Raw genomic sequence first — 23,150 nt, 5'->3', positions numbered from 1 at the left:
GCTTGCAACTTGCTACACATTGTGATTCGAAAAGTGAGTGTCCCCCAAAAAAGTGCAAAGAAAGTGTTTAAAGGTCTTGTAATGGCGTGTTAAGAAAATTCAAACCCCCTGAAATCGTTTTAAATCGTACACCCATGAGTCGCAAGTTTATTCCTTAATATCTCGAGAAATACGTAACGGAAATTAAAATGTAATATCTCAAATGAAAGATATACATTTCGAGAATATATTTTAAACATAAAATTAACAAGTTTTAACTTTAATACTAGATAATTTTCTTAATAACACAAAAAAGTCATTTTTTACGCACAAAAAATTATTCCTACACTTCTCATTCTTGACTTATATTTCTAAATCCAACGGTAATCCGCGATTCTTTTTTGAACTGTACTTCGGAGTAAACTTCACTGTACTATTCTCAAAGTTGTTTAGTTAGTTTCGCTTCTTTTTTTGGCTGTAATTGGACAAAATGGGTCGGGCTAAAGATTTATGCCTAAATTTTCGAAAAACTATAATAAAATTTTATTTATTTAATTGGGGAAAATGTGAGAAATATCCAATCCATTATATTTTACTTATATTATACATCGCACGTATAAGCCTTTTTCCTTATACGACTGCTGAGCAACAGTGCCGACACCTAGTGCAGAAATGACGAAACTTTTATTTTATACATTCTACATCAAGAGTACCAAAAAAATAATGGAGTGTTCACACTACGAAGTCACTTCATTCTTGTAATATTATTATTCTCGTATGTATGGATTAAAAATTAAATTTAAAGGGAAAACTCATTTTTTACATTCAAAAGTATACTTTTAATTTCCAAGAATACATAGCGATGTGGCTGAGTTACCAGTGCGAGCACACAAAAATTTCTTTTTTTTAACCAAGTGGCATCTCTTGGTTTTTACACCATATGGCAGTGCCCAAACAGCTGTTTATTTTCTTCATTGCCGGCGTTTCAATATATTTTTAAGAAGAATTTATTAATTTATATAGTTTATTTAATATGAGCAACATCGTGCAGTATATTATTGTCCGCAGTGACTTGCGTTCTGCTCTTAGCTGGCCTATGGGGGCGGTCATAGCCCAGTGCTGTCATGCCACGGCCGCCGTTATAAACTTAAACTCAGACGATGCGGACACCGTGGCCTACTTGAAAGATCTGGATAATATGCATAAAGTTGTGCTGGAGGTAAGATGATAAGTTAATTTATATTTATAAGTATATCTCCAAATAGTTAATCATTTCATTGCGTACTTAATAGGTTAAATTGAACCTTCAGAAACAAATCTTTTGACATTCAATTTTATTTCAAAAATCTTAAGATTTTTTACCTTTACTTTATTTTTATACTCCCAGGAAAATATTGTAGAAGAGTTCTCAAAATAAAGAGAAATACTATTGATAATGAATATTGAATTATTTTTTTTAAATTGTATAACATTTCGTACAAATTTCTTGTCAAGTTTTCTAACCATATGAAATTTCTTAATTCCCTTTTTAAGGCCAAAGATGAGGCAGCTCTGGTTAAACTCAGCGAAAAGTTAAAGGAGAACGAGATTAAGCACAAGTTGTGGATTGAACAACCCGAGAATATTCCAACCTGCATCGCCTTGAAACCCTATGTTAAGGACACAGTTCATAAATTTGTTAAAAGCTTTAAACTCTTAAAAGAGTAATTAGTTAAGTGTTTTTGATAAACAAGAAGGCTCGCCTTTTACTAGATTTCCTTTACTTTTTGATATTAAAAAACTATATTTTTGATATTTCTTTAATTTGTAAAGATTTAATCAAGGAAGTAGGTAAGAAAAAAAAAACTAATATTATTTTGTATATTATCTAACTTATATGCTCTTTGTCTCCCCAATTTAACGCCTTGGTGTTTCTAGACCACTAGTTTTAGTATATCTATGAGTTGTGCTCGTCCCTTAAAAGTTAAGGAATGGTTAATTAAAGCTGGTTAACACAAATTTAATTTCAACAAGTAAATAGTCAACAACAATAACAATTTCTAAACGTCAACTTGGAGCAATGGAATATCTTTAAGAATCTGTGTCAGCCTGCTTGAGATTAGGGGACATCGTTTCACCTTAAACCGACGCAGCCTACGAAGGGCCTTGGCCAGTTCTACGACGATTTCATTGGAGAGATTAGTCGAATCACTGAGATCCAGATACTCCAAGGCGTTAAGCTTGCGCAGTTCCATTAGTTCATTAGCCTTAAAGTTCTGGTTGCGTAAAATCAAAGTTCTTAGCTCTTTTAGCAGCGATATAATCCTCAGACCTTTGCCATCCACGAAAGCAGGTCCAGCCTGCTGGAACTCTAGATGCCGCAATGAATCCAATTCCACGAGTGCCATCAGTAACGAGTTATTCACCTGGTATGGTAGCGGCTCCAAAGGCACGGAACGAAGGACCAATTTGCGCAAGTGGGACAGTTTTCCCAGCTCCGGTTCGTCCAAGTAAGGGCATACCGACACCTCCAGAACTTCCAGCGATGGGCACCAATGGGTCAGATTCGAGTAAACATGCCCTTCTTGGGCCAAGACTTCCAGCTGATCGTTGTCTACCCACAAACGGTTGAAGTCCAGAACGCGAATCTCTGAGCAGTGTAGTTCGCGAAGCTGGTAAGATCCCACAAAGGAAAGGCGCGAGTACTCCAGATTCTCGCAGCGGTTAACGTTTAGGTTCTCTAAGGCACTTGGTAGAAGACAAAACATATCGCCCCTAATACCCGTGTTTTCTCCAATATCTAGGGACTTCAGTTTGGTTAGCGATACAAGGCACATGAAATGCTGATCTGTAATATCACAATGGCGCAACGAGAGGTTGGTAATATTATTCAAACAACTGGGTCTATGGAAAAGGTTAATCATGTGAGTTGTGGTCAGTGGGATATAGTCGAAATGAAGTTCGGTTAGATTTTTAGCGCTTAAACCTAAAAAATTTGCAAATGTCAACAAATGTTTCCACTGCGAATGAATTGGTCCACCTTCTAAGCGTTTAATGTGCTTCCCTGAATGTTGCATCATTCGCCTGATGGCCCAGTTGGTCAGCTTACAAACATCGTCCATTTTAATCACTTTACTCAATCGCTGCGATTCCATTTTGTAGATATCCTGGAATCTTTGGCAACTGGATGCAAAGTTGAGACGTGAGTCTAGGGGCAGATATTCAAGCACCTTACGCCAAATGTCATCGACGACGGGTAGATCGTAAGCACTCTTGCTGTCCGGATTGTCCTGCTCATCCGGCTGATCCCAGGTGTCACAGGCCTGCAAAGTAAGATAGCGGCCATTTACAGTCTGCCTATTGCAATATAGTGCCTTTGCCGCTTCGGTAGCTTCTTTATATAGCACTGATCCCTCTAGCTTATCCGGATCCCAGTGGCACTCTTCTACGGTCCCAAAAGTCGACAAATGCGAAGCAAGAGTCTGCTCCAAAAAAGGGCAAGTCGAACAGAGCTTCAACCTTCTCACAACCTTGCGATCCTCCGTGTATGCTACACTATCCTTAACGTAAAAGTTCCTGATTCTCGGTTTCGGAATGTTAAACATAGTTTTTGTTTTCCAAACAAACGGTTAAAAATATATAAATTTACGCGAAATTCTAAAACTTGCTCATTTGTCCAGTAAAAAATATTTAATAATTTTTATGAGTTTCCTTTCAAAAAGTCAGAATTGTTTGCTTATGAAATCTGAACTGATTCGAAGCATAGATATCCTTAGCTATTAATCTCTCCGAATGCTTAGTTAGTAAAGTTATAGAAAACTTTAGATAGTTTTAGGATATCACCACCATAGATTCTTTCCAGCTAAGTAAACCGATTAAGAAGAAACACTTTTTATAGTTTTTGTTGACTTTTATTTTTTAAGTTTTGTTTTTAAATAGGGGTTTCTTGTAAAAAATAGTTGGTTTCCTTTTGTTTGCTTAAGGTATTCGAAATAGCTGTAGAAGTAGCTGCTGTAGATACAATTTATAGGTAAAGTATAACTAGAACTATAAAGGTTGCGACCTCGGGGAGTAGGGATCGCCGAACTGGTGGCAACCTGGAGCAATTTGGCACAGATGCAGATTACAGATTACAGATTACAGATTACAGATTATACAGTGTTTATGATAGGGTGTTCTCTATGCGATGAATGTAGTAGCTATAGCTCTGTTCGATGTCCTACATTTAACAATAACAAGTTACTAAAATTAAAACCAAAGCGTTTAGATTCGTCTGGATATTGCGAGAGCACGCCTTCGCTGCAGCCGTTGAGTGGGCGTTGGTAATTAGTTTTTTGAGCGCGGATGCTGCAGCGCATTAAGCTCGTCCTTGAGCCAGGCTTGCCAGTTTTCCTGCGAGGGGCGAGACAGAAGTTCAGCCGGAAATGGCCAGAAATGAATGAGATAATTCAAGAGAGGGAGAGATAGGGAGAGAGTGAGTGCTTGAGAGCCAGGAACCGTCACCAAGCTAAGCCAGTGTGTGTGTCTGTGTTAGCCAAAGGATAATTGTGAGTGCGTGTGCGTGAGGGCCACAGAGAAAGAGAGGGAGTGAGTAACAGAGTTAGGGACAGAGATAGAGTATGCTAATAGCATCTACTTTGCAAAACCGTTAGAAGCAGCAGCAGCAGCCACTTGGCATTTGTTAGCGCTAATTGCAAATGTCAACAGAGCGAAACAGAGCCAGGATTCGCAGCGGAAATCGGAAATGCTTAACTAGTCGCCTGTGTCGGTGTGCGTGTGCCAAAGCCAGTGTGTGTGTGAGTGTACGTATGGGTATCCTTGAAGGGGGTGCTGGGAGGTAGGAAGGAGGTTTGGTTCTTAGGGTCTGTTCGCCTTTATCCGCCTGTGTTTGCCATTTGCTTGGCTCGCTGTCTGACTGGCTGACTGCCTGGCTGACTGCTTCCTTTTCACTCATTGTTATGCAAATTATCCTGATATTCATCATATTCGTTTTCATTATCCTCAGCCTGCTCGTCCTCCTCCTCCTCCTCCTGCTCGTAATCGCTGGCGTTGCTTTCCGGCTGCGTTACATCGGGCAAATAATCCTTGTGCACGGGCGTCGAGATGATTGGCTCCTGTGTTAGGTGTATGTGTGTACGTGTTCGTGGGTGTGCAAGTGCGTTTCCCATTGTGTTAGTGTTAGATTGTGTGTGTGAGTGTGTGTGTGCAAAAGCAAAAGTTAGTTAACCAACTTGGACAACAACAAGATACTACCAAGTAGATGGAGGCCACGAGTGGCGCATGCAAAAGTACCAACGATCAACTTTTCCGACAGCCAATTGGGGGTGCACAGAAAGAAAATGAGGGGGCATATCATTACTGGTCTTTAAAAAGGGTTAACTACAAAGAATTTGATTTAACAAATGTTAAATTTTAAAATTTTCTAATAGCTCTCCTTTGATAGGAAATCAAATCAGATAATTAAGTCACATATTTTCTTTCTGTGCATTCTAGGAATTGTGGAACGGGGATAGTGGGTGGCTCTTAGTCGATAACGAATAACGCATGCTAACCTTTGGCGGCCGCCATCCGCAGCCGGGCAGCGGCAGCCCATCGGCACCGAGGGGGCAGGGGGCGTCCAGTCCGGGCACGCCCTGCTCGCCCTTGTCGCCGCGATCTCCTTTCCGTCCCCGTTTGCCGGGCGGGCCGGCATCCCCTCTGGAGCCCTGCTCACCGCGTGGCCCCTCCTGCCCGGGAATGCCATCCGTGCCCTTTTTGTTTTCGATTATCCGCAGGTGTGTGTTCGAGTGTTTTTGAGGGGGGTGGTGAGTGTAGGTGGAAGGTTTGGTGATGGTGGTGGTGTCAGGGGGACAGAGGTCAGTGGGTGGGACGGAAAGTGGTGCATATATATATATGTAGGTAGTGAACGACGCCAAGAAAGAGAGGGAGAGAGATACGCATGCAAACAGAGGTAAGAAAAAACAAATAAAAAGAGAAGACACAAAATTATTTAAAATTAGCAACCACACGGAGTAGAAGAGAGAATTTTCTACGGAAATGTCCTACGGGAAGGGCAGATGCTTACCGGCAGACCCGGATCTCCTCGCTCCCCCTTGTGTCCCGTCTCGCCTTGGGCGCCCTGCGAAAGCACACAGAAAACAGATCGGTTATTAGCATATTGTTTTCACTTGAGTGGATGTTTCGTGGAAAATACCTTCATGCCATCCAAGCCCGGAGGACCCTGCAGCAAATGAAAGAGAAACAAGAGAGAAATGGGAAAAGCGTGTGGTTAGCAGAGCGGTGTAAATTGGCAAAAACCTGCCTAGGAAAATGAATTATTTTTGGGGGTTTAGTTTGTTTTGTTTTTAGTAAAAAACCATCACTTTATTGGAAATGCATAATTAATTCGAAAATTATGTTAGTTTCATTTTAGCCATTTTACAATACGGTCGGTCATTCCATCGAATGTCATTTCAATACGTACATGCCATGGCAAATAATTACCAGAATTCACATTAGTTTTTATTTCATTTCGAGTCATACATTTGAAATGCAGCAGCACGGATAAAAATATTTTTTATGTTTTGTGATTTTGTGTTTTTGTTTTTGTTTTTGTGATGGCATAATGCACTCGCACATCGACATTTGGTATATGCATGTATATAGACATAAATACACGTAAATATATATATATATATTTGTATATTTATATATTTATTTTTACTTTTCGTTTTTATTTGCAAACTCTTCTTCTGTTTATTGGGTAATTAACAAATTTACACTTACAATTATTGTTAGCGGCTTATCAGGGGTTTAACCTGCTTTTTACTTCTCTTCAAATACTGTTTTATTATTAGGTTAATGTTAGGTCTTTAATCGCGACAAACACAATTCATTATTCTAGCCTATGGATCGAGAAAGTTGAGTTTCGTAGAGTAAGTTAAGTGGAGAGGGACTCTAGAGGGTACATAGAGTAAGTACATGTATTAAGAGATAGATAGATCGAAAGAGAGAGAGAGAGAGCAAAATGCAAGTAAACACACGTTGAGAGATAAAAACAGCTAGAAAAATTAATAATTAATTACGATTAAGTTCCGTTCGTTAGAGCTTATGTACACATTGGGGGAGGGGCTTTTGTTTGACATTTAGTGGATTAAATGAAAATTGACATGCAAATTGGCTGTGTATTTTGGTTTTCCATTTCGGGGATTATTACAACAACGAGACACACATCTAATTGAAAACAAATTGACATATTCTTTCTGATTTTCGATGCCGTTTGCCATTTTCCCTTTGCCTTTTCGAGTTAACTTTAAAGCTGCAAACATTTCGATTTGCCCCATTTGCATATTCAATAATTCCCATACAATTTTTATGGGTCTTGTATTCTGTTTGGCATGGGCTGAGGCTGTCAAATGGCCGTATATACTTTTATTATCATATTTCCATGGCATTATTTCATTTGCATTGATTATGTTTGATTTTTCAGGCCGCTTTATTATACGTTCTTTGCCTAGTTTGAGCGTGTCGCGGACGTTGAAAATTGAAAATCGTAAATGTTAATTTATGCTTTCGGTTTTTGTTGTTTGTATAAATAGAATTGTTTGCATTTACTTTGTTTGTTTGAGATGTCCATGAAACCAATAGGATACATACTCGTGGTAAGATTATGTATTTATTGTTGATATTTCGCATTTCACAAGAGCATACTCCACATATTTTTCTCTTTTTCTTTTTCATTTTCTTTCTGAAGTGGAAAGCATTTTGCATTTTGCATTTTCGTCTATAGAATAGAATTCAACTTTAGCCTAACTAGTTACTCGCTTGATTTATTGAAGTTCTTTATTAACACTGAAAAATATGCACAATTGGTTTGGATAGCTCTTCGTTATTGATATACGAGTACATTCATTTGCCTTGTATGTGGAAAATCTCTTTTCAATATGTTGGGTTGTGTGTGCTGGTGGCTTGGTAACTTAACAAATATCCATTACTTGTAGACATCAAGAGAGAGAGAAAGAGATTGAGAGGGAGAAAATATCTTACAATTCTTTTGCTTTGCCACCTTTGATTAGCACACTTTTCCTATTGAAACACTCATCTAATGCTAGCTTTGTGTTGAACATCGAAGCTTTGAACGAGGGAGTACTATTCGAGTATTCAAACAAAGCCCATGGACGGCACCTAAGACAATGCAGAAGCAGCAGCAGAAAGAGCATTCTTTCGATTCGATTGTTAAGAATAATCTGATTACGCAGGTAATTAAGTCACTTATGGCCAATTGGCGATGATTGCAACTTGGTTTCCTCATAATCCCGGCAATTATTGCCATGCACTTGAAAACCATGAGAAATTCGCACTGTTTTCACGTACCACGGTGCGTATGATTTATGCATTTTCAAGCGGCTTTTCCTGCTCCAGCTGCAGTTGCTTCGCACAGAGCGGCGGCGAATGAAATGCAATTAAAATATTTGCATTGCATATTTGTTAGTTGGTTTGTTGTAATGTGTGTGTGTGTGTGTGTGTGTGTACAGTAGGGGTGTGGGAGTGTGAGCTGGAAGTGTGTTAGTTGATTCGATTGATTGATGTTTGTAAATACGCTTCTGTAGACAGACGTTTGTTTGCTCTACTTGATTGTATACATAAATACTTATTTGACTCTTGGGGCGTTTTAAATGATATGAATATTATTATTTTTTATCATGCGGGTGGAGTGGATGGGCTTCGTTCGGTTCCTTGCCTTTCGCAATTAATTGATTTGCTTACTCGGCACACTGACATGCTGCTATTTCGGTTTTTCGTTTTCTGTACATGGGTGCGTGTTTGTACAAATTGATATACATATATAGTATGCCTGTCATATACACATTTATATATATATATATATTTTTTATATAGACGATAGACAAGCGTTGCGCGGCTTCGTAACTTTGAACATTGTTTTGCTTTGATTAAATTGGATTTCCCTTCTTCATATGTATTTTTTCTTAAGGACTTTCTGTTCGACTGTGTGTGTGTGTGTGTGTTTGAGTATGTTGGTGTGAGTGTGCGTGAGTTTTAAATGGTTTATTTTTTTCATTTCGCATTTCTTTTAGACTTTTGGCGCAATGTGTGCTGGTTATTATTTAATAGAGACTGCCTTTTAACTAGTATTAGTAGTCGCCCCACACCTGTTCCAAGTAGAAAGAGAAAAAGAGATGAGAACACACAAGTTGGTTAGTCATAACGTTTAGTAACGAGTTCCACAAAAACGAAATCAAATACGAAAGCCGGTAGGGTTACGACTAGCTAAGCGGGATTAAATCATCAAATTTTGCTTGGAGTGGGAGTAACAAATTAAAAGCCGAAAAAATTTTGGGGTTTTCCCGGAGTTCAATTGAAATTTACCGGTATGCCAGCCTTGCCCGAGGGTCCCGAAGGTCCTGACTCGCCTCTCATGCCCATCGGACCCTGCAATTACATTTCATTATGATTACGGGCTAAACTTTTCGGCTATTTCCACACTTACCGGCAGTCCCATAGGTCCCTGATCTCCCTTGTGGCCCTTTTCACCCTGCCAAGGAGATTTGGAAACAGATTTAGTGCTGGATATTTGGAGATATTAGCTTGCTGGTGTATATTGACTCTTACCGCATCCCCCTTGCGTCCGTCCATGCCGCGCTCTCCCTGACTGCCGGTGTGTCCTGGTGGACCCATGGGTCCCGGTGGTCCCGGCGGGCCATATAACTGCAAAGGAAATCACATCAGTTAAGATTAAGCCGAAGGGTGGTTGGTTCCAAGATTGGGACTTACATATTCGATGGTCGGCATGTGCGGGGCATCGGACATCCCGTCGTCCTGCCGGCGTCGCATCTTGCGGTACTGAAAGGGTGTTTTGGGGATTAATTGTGGTCAAGATTGGGATAAGAATAAGGAATCAGAAGTACTTACCGAATCACCACGATCGCCCTTGTCGCCCTTGACGCCAGGATAGCCAGGTGGTCCTGGCAAGCCTGGTGGACCCATCAATCCTGGTGGGCCAATATCACCGCGATCACCCTTCTCACCAGGTGGACCCTGATAGCCCGGCAGACCAGGTGGCCCTTCAATGCCCGGCTCACCAGGTAGACCATCCAAGCCACGTGGACCCAAAGATCCAGGTTCACCTGGCTCACCCGGCTCTCCCTTGCTGCCATCCCGTCCGTCGCGTCCATCCTTGCCCGATAGGCCAGGAGGGCCCGGAGGACCTCGCAACAGGGTCACCGGCGGATCGTCGTAGTCCTCGTCTATTTTGGTGCCTCCGGGTCCGAATATCTGCCAGCATAACGACGGAGTGAGCAAGGGATGGGAGAAGAGAAATATGGCAAATTTAGTGGGAAGATTAATTTATGCCACGTGGCACCGCCCGAGGCGTTGCACGCGCTCGTTCCACACGCTTTGATGGGGAAAACAAAAGCGGCGCGTAATTCGCAGCTAAGGAAAAAAAATTGGCCCACAGGAGAGAGAGAAGGAGATGGTGGTCTTCTTTGGGGGTGTGGTGCGGCGTGTTCTGGTGGTTGTGCCGCAGCGAAAGTCTTTTGTGTGCCACGAAATTGTGTTAAGTGCAAGTTGGAGCATCCATGCCATCGCACCATCACGCCAGCAACCCACCGCGTCCCGTTGAGACAATGGCTGCATAGAAAATCTTTAAGCCCGAACCGTGTTCCATGGAGCTGGATGGAGTGGATGCGGGGTGTTCCGAGAGTCGAAAATAAAGTCAAGTCAGCGACAGCGACTTCTCTACGTGCTTCGAGTGCTCCTGTGTGTTGGTGTGTGTGTGTGTGTGAGTGCCCCCGTTCGAGTGTGTGGGTGCTCTTTGGCTTTTGCCATTGTGTGTGCGCATGTGTGTGTGTGTAAGTGAGTGAGTGAGTGCATTGCAAAAGACAATTAATTCTTTTTTTTCGCCTCCTTTTTTTGGTGGGTTAATGTGGGCGCTTCGAGGTAAATTTGCAAGGCACAGACAACGAGGAAAATTCCTCCCCCTTTCTCCATATAAAGTCCAAAGTTTCAATGGGGCTTAAGTGAGCAAACAGCCAAACGTGCACTGCTCTAGGAAAAAGCCATCCAGAATCAATGTTTTAAATCGAGATTAAGCTGGAGGGATTTCCAGTTCACCCTGCTATAGCCAAAAAATATTGGTTGCATAAACATAAAAGTTTTCTAATGGGAAAAGCATTGTCTGGAACAGCGTTTGGATCTCTAAAAGTTAATAATATCCTAAAGAAATCGGAAAGTTATCCCTCAATGTTCATGATTAAGTTAGTTACTTTTTGAAAACGGAATAAGAGTAAGATCAAGAAATATGTATTCAAATTTCTTTCTTCTTTATTCAAAAGTTATAATTTAGTATAGACTATGCTTTCCTTTCCTTTCGTTCCTATTTTCCCACAGTGCATTGCGGCTGACGGAAAATTACCGAAAGTTGTTGCGTGGGGCGGGGGAGCTCTCAGACCGCAATGCACCCAAACAAAAACGTCTATTAGGCGAATGCTGAGCGACATAAAAGGCAAACTCCCGGCACAAAAACCATGAGTGCAGCGGAATATGTTAAGGAGCCATGGAAAATGGCTAGAATAAAGGCAAATGGGGAAAACCATTTACACATGTGGCTCAAGCAAATAGAGACACTCGACATACGCTGGAATATTAAATCGCCTTTGAAAAGGGAAAGGCAAATCGAGTTGGGACTAAAATCGGCCTCAGTTGGGCATTAAAGCCGAGAGTCCTTTTGTGGAATTAAAGAAAAGTGCTCCCTAAGCTGTACTGCTGGACGGAATCTGATTGAATGTATCCGTTTAGTCCTTTGATTGTGCATACGCATATGCATTACATTCAAGCCGTTCACCTCTATCCCGGCATTACGCAATTGATCCTGTTTCGGTTTCTGTTTCTGCTGCAGTATCAGTATCAGTAGCTGTGTATCTGTATCTGTGGCGTTGTCTGTTTCGCCTGTGGAAGTGTAATTTCCTTGCGGCATGCCCGGGCATGTGCAACAATTACATTTTCTTCTGTCACAGGAAGTGGCGTACTTACAGTTATTAAAACCCGGCAACAACAGCAAAATAGCATAGGGACAACGGCATCAGCATCAGCATCAGCGAGAAGGCATAACAATGTAAGCGCTTAACGCACACTTATACGGACAGGATGTGGCTTGGCATATGCACAAGTTGTTGGTCCTCCGAAATGGCGACAGACAAAAGAACGAGGCGGCAAAGACAACTGTCTGTGGGCTAAGGATGAGGAGCAGGAGATGGTAGCGTTAGCTAAAGTCCTTACGTCCTCACCGCAAATACACTTCCCAATTTCAACTTTTTCCCCCTTGGCATTTTCTTTTTCGCCCGAGAGCTCATCTGCATGTGTGGAGCGCTCTTGGTAAGCAGGTGTGTGCTGCATCCACCTCCTGAAGGATGTGTGCAAAAGGATGTGCCTCCTCCTGCTGCTGCGTCTGTTGGCACTGGCTGGCGCTGGCGCTTTGTTAGCAACTTTTGCACATTGTTCCTAATGCGGAATGTGGGGTAAATTCGCCAGGGCATCCGCAATCCAACGTTCTGTCTTGGCTGGCCATTTGTAGAGCAATTAAAGCGATTTGAATTAAAGCCGAGCGCTTAACGTTTGCCTTCTGCTGTAATTAAGGGACACTTTGAGGGCTTATGTGCCCACATTTTCCCCGCCGGCCAGATGATGATCGCAAAGCCCAGCCAATGCAGTAGTAGAAGAAGTAAGGCATTTGAGGTTTAAAGGCTTTTAAAGCCAGCGGTAGTTGCGATAAATAACATAAATAAAAGATACAGATACATTTACAGATACAGAGACAGCTACAGATGCAGAGAGCGAAGGCAAGTGAATTGGGCAAATGTTTGTGGGGCTCGCAAGGACGATTGTTGGCGCAGCTGCCTAACTACGATAAAAAGAGGAGGAACCAAAGAAAACACACTCTGTTTCAGGTTCTGCCTTTTCGGGCAGCCCAAAAACCAATCGGCTTGTGGGGTCCTAAGTGTGTGAGGGAGTGTGTGTGTGTGTAAGGAAATCCATTAGAATGTATCAATATTTGTGCGAGCTAGCAAGCGCCTCGGGTTGAATTTAATTTTCAAAGTATCCAAACAGAGTCACAAAGACATGCCTACATGAGAGTGGGTGGGAGTGTATCCTCTTAAATTATGCGTAAATATTGAAAATATTTGCACAAACGCCTTTCAATTTAACGCACAAATGACGAGCCAAATGAATTTTCCCACCTCTGCAATCAGTCCCTTTTTTCATTGCATACTTTCGGGCGCACATTTCCATGGTGGTTCTTTTTGTATTTTTTGGTGTACATTTTAGTTGTCAATTGTAAATTGTAATTGTAAATTAATTGCCCCATCTGATTGTCTGTCGTGGCGTCCGGATTTCTCTCAGTATGCATCCGGCAAAGTTTTTCCATTTAAAGCTGGCAGGAAACCGGAGAAGGAAAACAGACAAATGGCCGCACGTAAACGCGTTAAATTGAAAATCATTTTGATCTCGACGCGCGACCTTTTGCGGATGTCGTTGGGTGCAAAAACCAGATGGAGAATGGGCAAAGGATGTCGACCAGAAGGGCCAGGAACAAATGGAAGAGGAGTAGAACGTGGAGACGGGACCTGAGGATGAGAAGAATACTCGCCTTCAAGTACAGCATGTGCCGCTGGTGCCCTGCGTGCGCGCATATTTTTCACAATTTTTCATTTTCCCCGGCAGTTTCCTCTTTTGAAATTTCATATTTTTCTCGGGCCATAACAACAGCAGCAGCACCAAGCGTTGGGGAAAGCGGACATGAAAAAAAAGCGCACTGAACGACCATCCACCCAATCCACCCATCCACCCACCACCTGAGGTGAAAGTTTTGCAGCCCATTTCCGGCTCACACACACACACACACACACCCATATATACTCCGTAGAACCGGGTGTAGGGCCAAAATCCCGCCACTTCATGGCGTGTAATGCGTTGCGCGTTTGCCGCAAAAGTTTACAAAACATTCGAGGGTGGCCGGGAAGTTCTTGGCAAGTACGCGAGCGCATTAAATTCGTAATATGTTCCGCCTCGCATTGATACCGATTACAATGGGCGATTCGGGCTATAAAAGGCGGATCTATAAACAATCTGGAAATGCTTCGGTTATGCAACTTGGTCATCCCAGACATTGTGCTCTTAGAAAATATCATAAAAATTACAAATACGGAAGCGATTAGAATTTTTCCGAACTCCCCCTCCCTGTCTGGGTCATAAAATCTCAAGATATTGAGTTTTTAAGTTGCGAAAGCAATTTCTTTAATCTTTTTCGGCTGATCATTTATTATTTTGTCATGTTTTTCAGCTGCCATCAATTATTTTTCCATAAAACGAGGTCTTAAGATGAGGAAACTTGAGAAAATCTGCCTTAGTTACTATTCTTTTTATAGAAGTCATGAAGGGAACACCATTTAAGATGGGACAAACTGTTGATTAAGCTTTAGTTTATTCTTTTAAGTGGAATTCAGAATCTGTATAGAATTTCATACATCACAACCACTGTGCGGAGCTCAACAGAAGGAAGCAAGTCAAGTCGCGTTGTAAAAATTTCGCGTGATTTCGTTTCGCCCCCAACAATGTAGCTGCGGTTGCTCCGGTTGCCGTGATATTGTAATATGTATGAAATTCGGAAGTATTTAGGGAAATCGTTGTTAAAGATTTCGTCGTTTTTGCCTCCGCTGACTCTACCGTTGTTGCTGCTGTTCTTGTTGCCTTTTGCCATCCGACGGCGACAGTGCCACATCAATGCTAAGATGGCAGCAGTTGGCATTCGTGCGGTTGGTTGCTGGTTTTTAGGTTGGCAAAGCGCGTTGGTTTCGTATAATTTTGCTACTTTTGCATGCAGAGCTGCCCCTTCCACTTTACTCTGCCATCTCATTCCGTATTCCCCATTTCCTGACCCAACAGACCCCACAAAATCTCCCTCCCTTCCCCGCCTTCTTGAATTTCCAGCGTTGGCAACCTCAAACCCACGTCAATGTAACACGCGTGCCTATAAATTTCTATGAGGCCGCCTAACTGGATGGGGGGCGGTAAGGAGTGGGTAAGGAAAAGAACTTCAGTTGGGGTGGGAGTTTCTGGGGGGTAAAGGGCATTGTCGCCAAGTCTACCAATGTGTGTGTATCTGTGTGTGTGTGCTTGCGTGGGTGGGCCCGGATTTCTTTATTCAATCGCTTTTGCGACTCCCACAGCGCTCTCATCATCAGCGGCCATAAAATAAAAGTTACGCACACCCTTGGGGCCAGGACATTGCCCCCCTCCCCATCCACCAATCACCCATGTGTGTGTGTCTGTACTCACGCATGTCCTGTGGCGTGTTCCATGCTTGACCGGTTTCACTTTTTTGTGCCCGGATAATCTGGCCATCGCCCCATTCAATATAACCATAAGATATATGGACGCTGACCGCAAATAATTGCCGCAGCCAAGCCAGAAAAAAATGAAGAAAAATTGGAAAATTGTGCACAAAGGAGTTGAAATTTGCATGCTGCGCATTTTTCAATGAACAATGACGTAAGCACACACATTGTTGCCCATTTGGTGGGGGCTTATCAAATCGGAAAATCGGCAAATCGGAAAAAGGAAAAGAGAAAGTCGTCTTCACTCAAGCTGAAGCAATGAAAATCCAGGCAATGAGCCCAGGATCCGGAGTTCGATGGTGGTGGAAGTGCTAAGCTTATTGCGTCGTTTAGCCAACACCCGGGCCAACGAATTGGCCAAGTGGCAGCCACAGCGATGAACCCTTTGAGTGGCAGACATGAAGATATATGTATAGGTTTATGTACATGCGATTGCAGGATCCAAAACACACTCCCACACACACACACACACTCACGAAAAGGTCCTGCCACACATTTGGATTTCCATGTAAGCAACCTTAAGTCTTTGATTTTCCGAGCAAAGTATGCCAAGCTCTCTTCTGGCTAGAACTTCTTGGGATCGCATTTCCATCGAAGCGGAGACCCCGTGTGACGTGTAGCGAATTGACAAGTTTTTTTCTCGCAATTTTTATGACTCCATTTACTTAGACGCAGGCGGCACGGGAAAACTTTTTCGTTGATAAGCAAAGGAAAGCTGGGGAAGCGGAGGAGCTGGGAAATTTATGCTGATGTGAAGGGCCCGAAAGACAACAAACTTGACATGGGACCAGGGCTGAGCAACGATTGTAAAATACATTAGCATAAATTTGACATAAACGCTTCACAAACAGTTTCTTCTCGCTGAGATTGCTGTCAGCTATCTGCAACATACCACCCCTCCCCACCCCTCTCCATGTGACTTATCGTTTCAACTTTATTAAACCGAGGATATAGATGTGGAAAGTGCAAATCTGCAACTGCTAAAACGAGCCATGACATAGGAGATTCCACATGGCACACCCGCTTTGAAATTAATTTAAATTTTTAATATGATGCCCGCTCGTAAAATTCATGTTTGCTGCTGCGGGCCAAAAATCATTTTAATACCCTATAGCCCATGGGGTATTTGCCCTATCAACGCCAGTTCGTGTCCGATGAATAGATTATTTATGGATTTTCCGACAGCTGACTTAGTTTGCATTTGTCACTGGGCTTAGTACGTTCAGAGATTGGTTTTTTACGGAATATATATAGGGCAGAGACGTATCGGTTCTTTGCGAAACTCTGCCTCACGCCTCACTACACACATCAAATTCATTTCATATGCTAACCCGTCATCAGAAGACCCCCTGCCTGCCCCTGTCCCCCTGGCAATGTGGCAATCTATATGAGCTTTTTACTCCGACGAGGCGACGAAAATAACATGTCAAATTTATAATGCCAGCAATTGCGTTATGTATTTTTTATGACGCCGACGGCTAGGCAATAACCCTCCCCAGGAAAGCCAGGAGAAACAAATGGGAAAATGGTTTTAGCCATGGCCAGATGCCTTTGGCGAGAAATGGATAAATGTTTTTCCCGAAAATAGGCCGGGCATTTTTTACGATTTGCTGAACTAATTATGGGAAAGCCTGCTTGCCCTCCTCCAACTGAACTAATTTCGGGAGATTTAAAAAAACAATTCCCATGGATGCAGCTCCTCACATCATTATCATTATCTTTATTAACTTAGCCAGGCCAAAAGCGACATCACATTTTGAAGGGGGCTCCCTTGTCAGAAAGGGAAATCGAAGGCACATTGGTAAATGGAAAATGGGAAATCAACTTTTGCTGCCTGTCGGGCGTCACGTTTCCACAGAAGATGACGGCAATTGTTGCAAATCATTTTTTATGCCTTGCACTGCCTGCGGTGCTGCACGGTGCGGTACGGTGAGGCTCATGAGTGCGAATATAGTTATATCTGTTCTGTTGTTGCCAAAAGTTTTGTTTGTTTGCCAAAGAGGAGTCGGCCCAGAGGCAGAAGCCGTTGCTTATGACTTTCATTTGTTTTGACATCACGTTGCTGCACAGTTCGGTTGGTGTGGTGTGGCATTGGGTGGCAGACTGTGGCAGGCTGTGGGGCACTATAAAATCGGCTCATTGAAACTGGCTAGCAGAATGGAAAGATCGAAAAGTTTTATGGAATGCTTAATAACTGTTTCCTCTATATTCATATTTTGTTGGGGGGAAAAATAGGATGCCCAATTCTTTGCCACAAAAATGTATCTTTTGCAAGTTGAGATGATTTAGAAATATTGTTATGCAAGTATCTGCTGAACTCTTTAATTGGTTTTTAGGCAAACGAGCTGGCCAAATATTTTTTATACATATTTGGAAGGTGAAATATTTGGGTTATTGTATTTATGTGGTGAAAGTTTGCATTTTTAGTTGGGGGAAATGAATTTTAATATGTTTAAATTTGTTCATAAAATGTATAAAATTTAAAACGGCTTTCGAACTGAATAAATATTTGAGATTTTAATCCAAAATAAAGTTGATTTTAAGCCTTCCTCTTAGGCTTTTAAGCCTATTGCATTTGCAAATTCTGCTACCATTTTAAAATATATTTTTGAAAAGGATAAAAGTGTTTTATACCTTCCTCCCTCAGCTTTTTAATTGCCTTTTTTATTCCCTTCCCAATCCTTTAAGGCATTTCTGTAACTCTTCTATCCCATGATCTGGCAAACTTTCCCGGGCATTAAGAGCTCTATCTGCCCTCGCTCTGGCTTGCCAAGGAGACTCCCAGAGGCAACTCATAAAAGAAGTTCGGCACGTTGCTGGCGCGTTTTCTGTTTGTTGTTTCGCTGTTGGGCGTATTGGAAGTCGTTTCTGAATTGGCCAATGCCTCCTGTTTCTTTTGGCATTACGCGTTATTACAAAAACAACAGCAGCACCCATGACTTTGACTTTGCTGCTGCTTCTGCTGCTGCACAATAATCAGAATGTTTTTCTTACCATCCCCACACCACACGCCCCATAACGCTACCCCCCTCCTAGTCAAGCATTCCCGGTGGCTACGTGAAAATGGGCAAAATGCGCAAATGTTTGCCACTGGTTGAGCAGCATAATACATAAACACGAACCCCATGGCGCATATATCTGTGGGTGTGGTGTTTGGCGGGGGGCTTTGTTTTTTTTTCATACAGCAACACACACAAAAAAAAAAAAAAAGAATAAAAAGAAAAGCAAATGAAATGAAAATTCCCCAACATCCCCAACATCGCGCTCCGAAAAGAATCGCTTCGTATCCATCAACACGTCAAAAGGGCGGCAACAGCTGCCGACACTTGGAGTGCCAATAAAAATGTTAAGTATCTCAGCAGTGTTGACAGGGGCAGAACCATAACGGCCAGATACTAGATAAATGCCTTCGATATGGTAGAAGACACTCGTATTTTGAGGGAGGTGCCCATAATTTAGGCACCAGATTAGAGGGCGTATAAGGTATATATAGTTCAAAAGTATCTGCCAGATACTTTGGCACTATTTTCCTTTCTGTTATCTCCTTTTTGGCAGCTTGTCAAAGTTCGCGCTTCACATAGCTGATAGCGGTATCTAAGGACTCCTGTAATGAGTTGAGAAACACGTTTCCTGCAGCCGTGTAAACATGCTCATTACACCGACTGCCAACATGCAGGTGAAACCATGCGGAAGGACAAGTTTCGGCTTCGCCCTTCTATATAGCATACTATATATGGATAGATATTTACATACCCGGCGGCATAACTAGTATCTACAGATTAGCATAAAATTAACGCGCACACGCCCACGCATTTGTACAAAAGTAATTTACATGATAATACACTTCTTGTTTTCGAACTCAATTTACGGCCTCTACCGTTGAGTTTCTAATTAAAAATCGAGTGGAATCAGGTTTTTTTTTGCGTTTTTTTTTTGCGTTTTTCTTCAGCTCTTCAGCTTTTCTGTATTATGTTGATTACTCACCCGCTTGCCGCGTTTGCCGCGCGGTCCTTTCTCGCCAGGGGGTCCTGCAGGTCCAACGGGTCCAGCTTCGCCTGGAACTCCCGGCTCTCCTGGCGGACCTGTGTACAAAATGTTAATTTCAGCGAATCGCTTCTAGTGACAGATTTCAAAATGCGAGCAAACAATACCTACACTCAGACACACAGATACTATATATATATATACACTATAGGAACAGATACAGATACAGATACGCCCGCAAGTGTTGTGCAAACAGTGGGCGTGGCCTTTGTAATTATAGAGCACCGAGAGCTCAATAAAGCCCACCCACTAACAGCCCCATACCTCCTCGATTCCCCGGTTTTGTTGGTTTTGGTCAGCAATTTGTTCAACTGGTTGATGATAAGGGACGGTTGGACGGTTGGAAGGACGGATGGACAGTCGGACAGGCTCTTGATGGTTTAACGATGGCCGGGGCTTAGTTGGCAATGCAAATTGTTTATTTGCCTGGGAATGAAATGCTCTGAGTTCACAGTGGCCGCCCATCGATGGTATATGATGGTGAATGGTAAATGGTAAATGGTAAATGGTATATGGTTCAAGGCCCCAGCTTCCTCGTATGCTAATGATGGCAACGACTTGACCTACTTAATGGCATTCCCTATATATCTTCGGAATACCTTTCCCTGCGAATGCCACTCCGTGCAATTGGAATGCAAACAGATGGAGAATAACAATTTAATATGCATAAGCTGCACTTTTGCTGGCAGCTGGAAAAGCAGACCTTGGCCAAGGATCTCTGCTCCCTGATTTTCCTCCAATATGGAACAAAATACTTTAACCATCTGCTGGCAGTAAATCCAATTTAAGCTCATCAGCATCATGAGACCACCGTCTCCTGGTAAACGCTGGCTCTTCACTCAATTTGCCTGCTTTGTTCCTAAGCCGTGCGATGCCGTGTAAAAGTGGCTCATAAATCCATCAGCGGCAAATTGACTTTGGCCCACTGTGCGGTCGACGGCCAACCTGTTTAGTTAGAATAATGAGAAATTGCGTTTTTTTTCTGTTCTTGTTGTTGTTATTTTCGTATTTGGGTTGTTTGCCATGGCCATTAAACGAGACCATTTGCACAGCCAACAAACAACGAACAACGCAGGGGGAGGGGACTGGACTGGCTCATATCATAGATAAATCCAATTGCGGGGCTTGTCAAAATGGGCCAGGACCAAAAAAGATATAGTGAATTTATTAAGTTCGTAAAATTGCGTTATACGCAAAAGGACCTCGTCCCTTTTCGGAGAGCATAAATTTTCCCGGCCCTGCCACAGAGCGATAGATCCTCCGATGTCGCCTCCCATTTGTTTATAAAGCATTTGTCCGCACAGAACTCTATTGTCTGTGGATTCTGGGCTTTTCTATTTTCCATTTTCTATTTATGTATGCATAATTCACCGTTAAGCATTTTAGGCGACAATTGCAAAAACACTATACAAAAAAAAAAGATAGAGGAAAACTATGGCTAGCAGAGAAGGAGGGAAAGGCGAAAGGGTCCAAAGAGGATTGTGGATTTATAGTGTCCAGGATATTGGATTGCCGAGCGATGGTCAGGCAGCTTAGTGTTTATTTTCGTACTGGCTGGCTGGCAGATGAAATGGCCGAGATAAGTTTTAATTTCATAGAACGGAAGCTGCCCGAAGACGCAATGCAATCAACCAAAAACCAAATGAAATGAAATTCAAATAAATCATGAAATAAATTGAATTTTTTGATATTACAGCTGGGACTGCCATTGTTTTTCACCCAGCTTTGCTGCTGAGATTTTCTAGAACTCTGCCGGACCGGCATTTTCCGCCTGAAAACGACACAACCAATTGCTCAGGGCTCTGTCAAGCCCACACACATATACTCGTTTTCCGTATACAGAATGAAAGCTTAACTAATTACGCAGCCGATAAGATAAGCCCAGTAAAGCCAAGATGTCCAGACCAGACGCAGGGAATCCCGGATACAAATGACGTTCCATTTATTCAAATCAAGCCCCAAGGAATGTCCCCTGGGTTGCTCCGGTTCATGTCGCTGAATTTCGGGTAAGAATAAATTGCAATTTCATGTCCATCAACGCACCAGGGAAAAGTGTGGGTTTGGGGGCCAGTTCGGCCTACGGCCTCAGCGGAAGTAATCGAATGCAGGCATTAGTGCAACGGCAACTGCAACTGCAACCGACGACAGATATCGCTGGCTCAGATCTTGTACTGAAAGTACTGACTGAAATCAAGGAAAGGAAATCCAGAAACAATGGCCAGGCAGCATCGCAATCACATCGAAATGCCATTGCGACATCGAAGCACTTTGATCCCAGGCACTGATAAGTCAAGAGGCGGCGAATGAAGGGCAGGGCTTCTGCTGCACACAAAGAGGGGGAAGGGGCGTGTACCATCGTAATGATGCGGGCTGCACAAACCGCAGCAAAGCGCTTAATTGATGGCGTTGCTGGCTGGCCTAACGAACGCTCAAATGCACTAGGGGTACTCAATCAGGGAGAACTTTAAGAATGAAAATAAAAGGTACTTTAATCATTATATTTAATAAATAATTTATTGTGATTTTAATGTAATATTGAAAGCTTTAAATGTCTGATTACTCTGTCATGTCAAATCAAAAATTATTGGTGAAAATTTACTTTTTCTTGTCTTTGCTGTATATTTCTGTGACGAGTAATTTAGGTATGCAATTCGCCTGTATGACTATCGCCATCTTATTTACTCTCATTTACTAAAAGCTCAAGGGACCATTTACAGCAATATTTAGCTTTGTCACACTTACTCTTTACATCTCGTTAAAACCTATCGGTTTGTTTTCGTACTAACATAACATGAGAAAGTAACGAATTGCAAACCAACTAGAAACGTACAGCTTAGAAACGAGACATTCAACTAGAAACGAGAGGCACACAAGGGCCGTTACATTCAAATAAAATCATAGTCTCACTGCATATACTTCTATATAAAAAAACCTATTATTTGTTCGAAAAACCTTTTCTAATAATTAAACACCCTTCCATCATTTAAAAGTAATAAAACAGACATTTGTATACCCTAACTTCCCTCGAACAACACAAATTTTAAAGCCTATTTAATGGACATTCAATGTTGTGTTAAATGTAATTCCAAGTGGGCGTATCTCTGAACCATAAAAAGACCAAAATTACCAGAACCAGAACCGAAAATTAAATTAAAATTCTATTCTCCGCCTAAAGCTGAGAACCTCGGATCATCAACACCATTAATCCGCAATCCATCAAATTGGTTAAAGAAATTTCCAGTGTCATCCAACGGACTTTTATGGGCCATCAATCCATCTACTATAGCCATCAGTCTGAGCTCGTGCGATTGCTTATTTATTGCGGCCACTGAGTGCCCCTAATAAAACAATAGTACAAGCTGTCCCACTGAGGTCCCGGGGTCTAACCATCCCCAAACATCCCACAACCTAACCCATCCCATCGCAGCCCATATTGTTGTACTCCAACTCGATGGTAGGTAGTCATGCTAATGAGCCGCTAAAAGCAACATAAATGACATAAAGTTGCATCTTTACGACTCCCGCCCCTCAGTTCAGTGCCACAAGTTCTATGGGGTCTACAAATTTTTATGAGAATCACTAGATTTGTATTTGATTTTCCGGCGTTTTCTACTATTTTTCTGGAACTGCATGTTTTTTGGGGCTATTTTCGTGTATTAAATTCGTATAAAGTGCAGAAATGTGTTTTCGGGGGACGGCCCATAAAAACGAATCGAATCGAAATTCCATTGTTGTTGTGGGCAGTCCACCCACTCA

The 23,150-nt window shown here is 42.3% G+C and overlaps 3 protein-coding genes across 19 annotated transcripts in view; 1 reads left to right on the top strand and 2 right to left on the bottom strand.

The window, feature by feature from the left end:
* The first annotated feature begins 931 nt into the window (after nt 1–931).
* On the top strand, nt 932–1,773 carry LOC108106022 (putative peptidyl-tRNA hydrolase PTRHD1). Its single transcript, XM_017212907.2, has 2 exons — nt 932–1,198; nt 1,513–1,773. The coding sequence occupies exons 1-2, from the start codon at nt 1,013–1,015 to the stop codon at nt 1,684–1,686; spliced, it is 360 nt and encodes a 119-aa protein (XP_017068396.2). The 5' UTR covers nt 932–1,012; the 3' UTR covers nt 1,687–1,773.
* A 91-nt stretch (nt 1,774–1,864) lies between these two features.
* LOC108111463 lies at nt 1,865–3,678 on the bottom strand. The gene has a single exon (XM_017220934.2). The coding sequence runs from the start codon at nt 3,561–3,563 to the stop codon at nt 2,019–2,021; it is 1,545 nt and encodes a 514-aa protein (XP_017076423.2). The 5' UTR covers nt 3,564–3,678; the 3' UTR covers nt 1,865–2,018.
* A 189-nt stretch (nt 3,679–3,867) lies between these two features.
* The window catches only part of LOC108111492 (collagen alpha chain CG42342), a 72,342-nt gene continuing 53,059 nt past the window's right edge, over nt 3,868–23,150 (bottom strand). For 5 of the 17 annotated variants that reach the window (XM_017220980.2, XM_017220979.2, XM_017220982.2 and 2 more), the window contains 10 exons: nt 19,335–19,432; nt 9,868–10,230; nt 9,730–9,798; nt 9,568–9,663; nt 9,446–9,490; nt 9,325–9,387; nt 6,152–6,178; nt 6,023–6,076; nt 5,511–5,708; nt 3,868–5,072 (listed from right to left, as the gene is read on the bottom strand). In XM_017220980.2, the coding sequence (XP_017076469.2) occupies nt 4,905–5,072; nt 5,511–5,708; nt 6,023–6,076; nt 6,152–6,178; nt 9,325–9,387; nt 9,446–9,490; nt 9,568–9,663; nt 9,730–9,798; nt 9,868–10,230; nt 19,335–19,432 (1,181 nt within the window). In that variant the 3' untranslated portion in view covers nt 3,868–4,904. Of the gene's footprint in view, nt 5,073–5,510; nt 5,709–6,022; nt 6,077–6,151; nt 6,179–7,739; nt 9,108–9,324; nt 9,388–9,445; nt 9,491–9,567; nt 9,664–9,729; nt 9,799–9,867; nt 10,231–19,334; nt 19,433–23,150 lie in introns of those variants that run through there. The other 12 variants (XM_017220981.2, XM_017220984.2, XM_017220985.2 and 9 more) reach the window with 6 other exon arrangements.

Source organism: Drosophila eugracilis, unplaced genomic scaffold (assembly GCF_018153835.1).
Source record: "Drosophila eugracilis isolate 14026-0451.02 unplaced genomic scaffold, ASM1815383v1 contig_415, whole genome shotgun sequence".
NCBI lineage: Eukaryota > Metazoa > Arthropoda > Insecta > Diptera > Drosophilidae > Drosophila > Drosophila eugracilis.
The sequence above is the reverse complement of the archived record's forward strand: the minus strand, read 5'-3'. Positions and strand labels throughout refer to the sequence as shown.

Excerpts from the sequence above, each read along its gene's own strand:
- LOC108106022 (XM_017212907.2), top strand. The coding sequence starts at position 1,013 with ATGAGCAACATCGTGCAGTATATTATTGTCCGCAGTGACTTGCGTTCT. Across the intron at positions 1,199-1,512 it reads TGCATAAAGTTGTGCTGGAG|GCCAAAGATGAGGCAGCTCT; the intron begins GTAAGATGATAA and ends TCCCTTTTTAAG.
- LOC108111463 (XM_017220934.2), bottom strand. The coding sequence starts at position 3,563 with ATGTTTAACATTCCGAAACCGAGAATCAGGAACTTTTACGTTAAGGAT.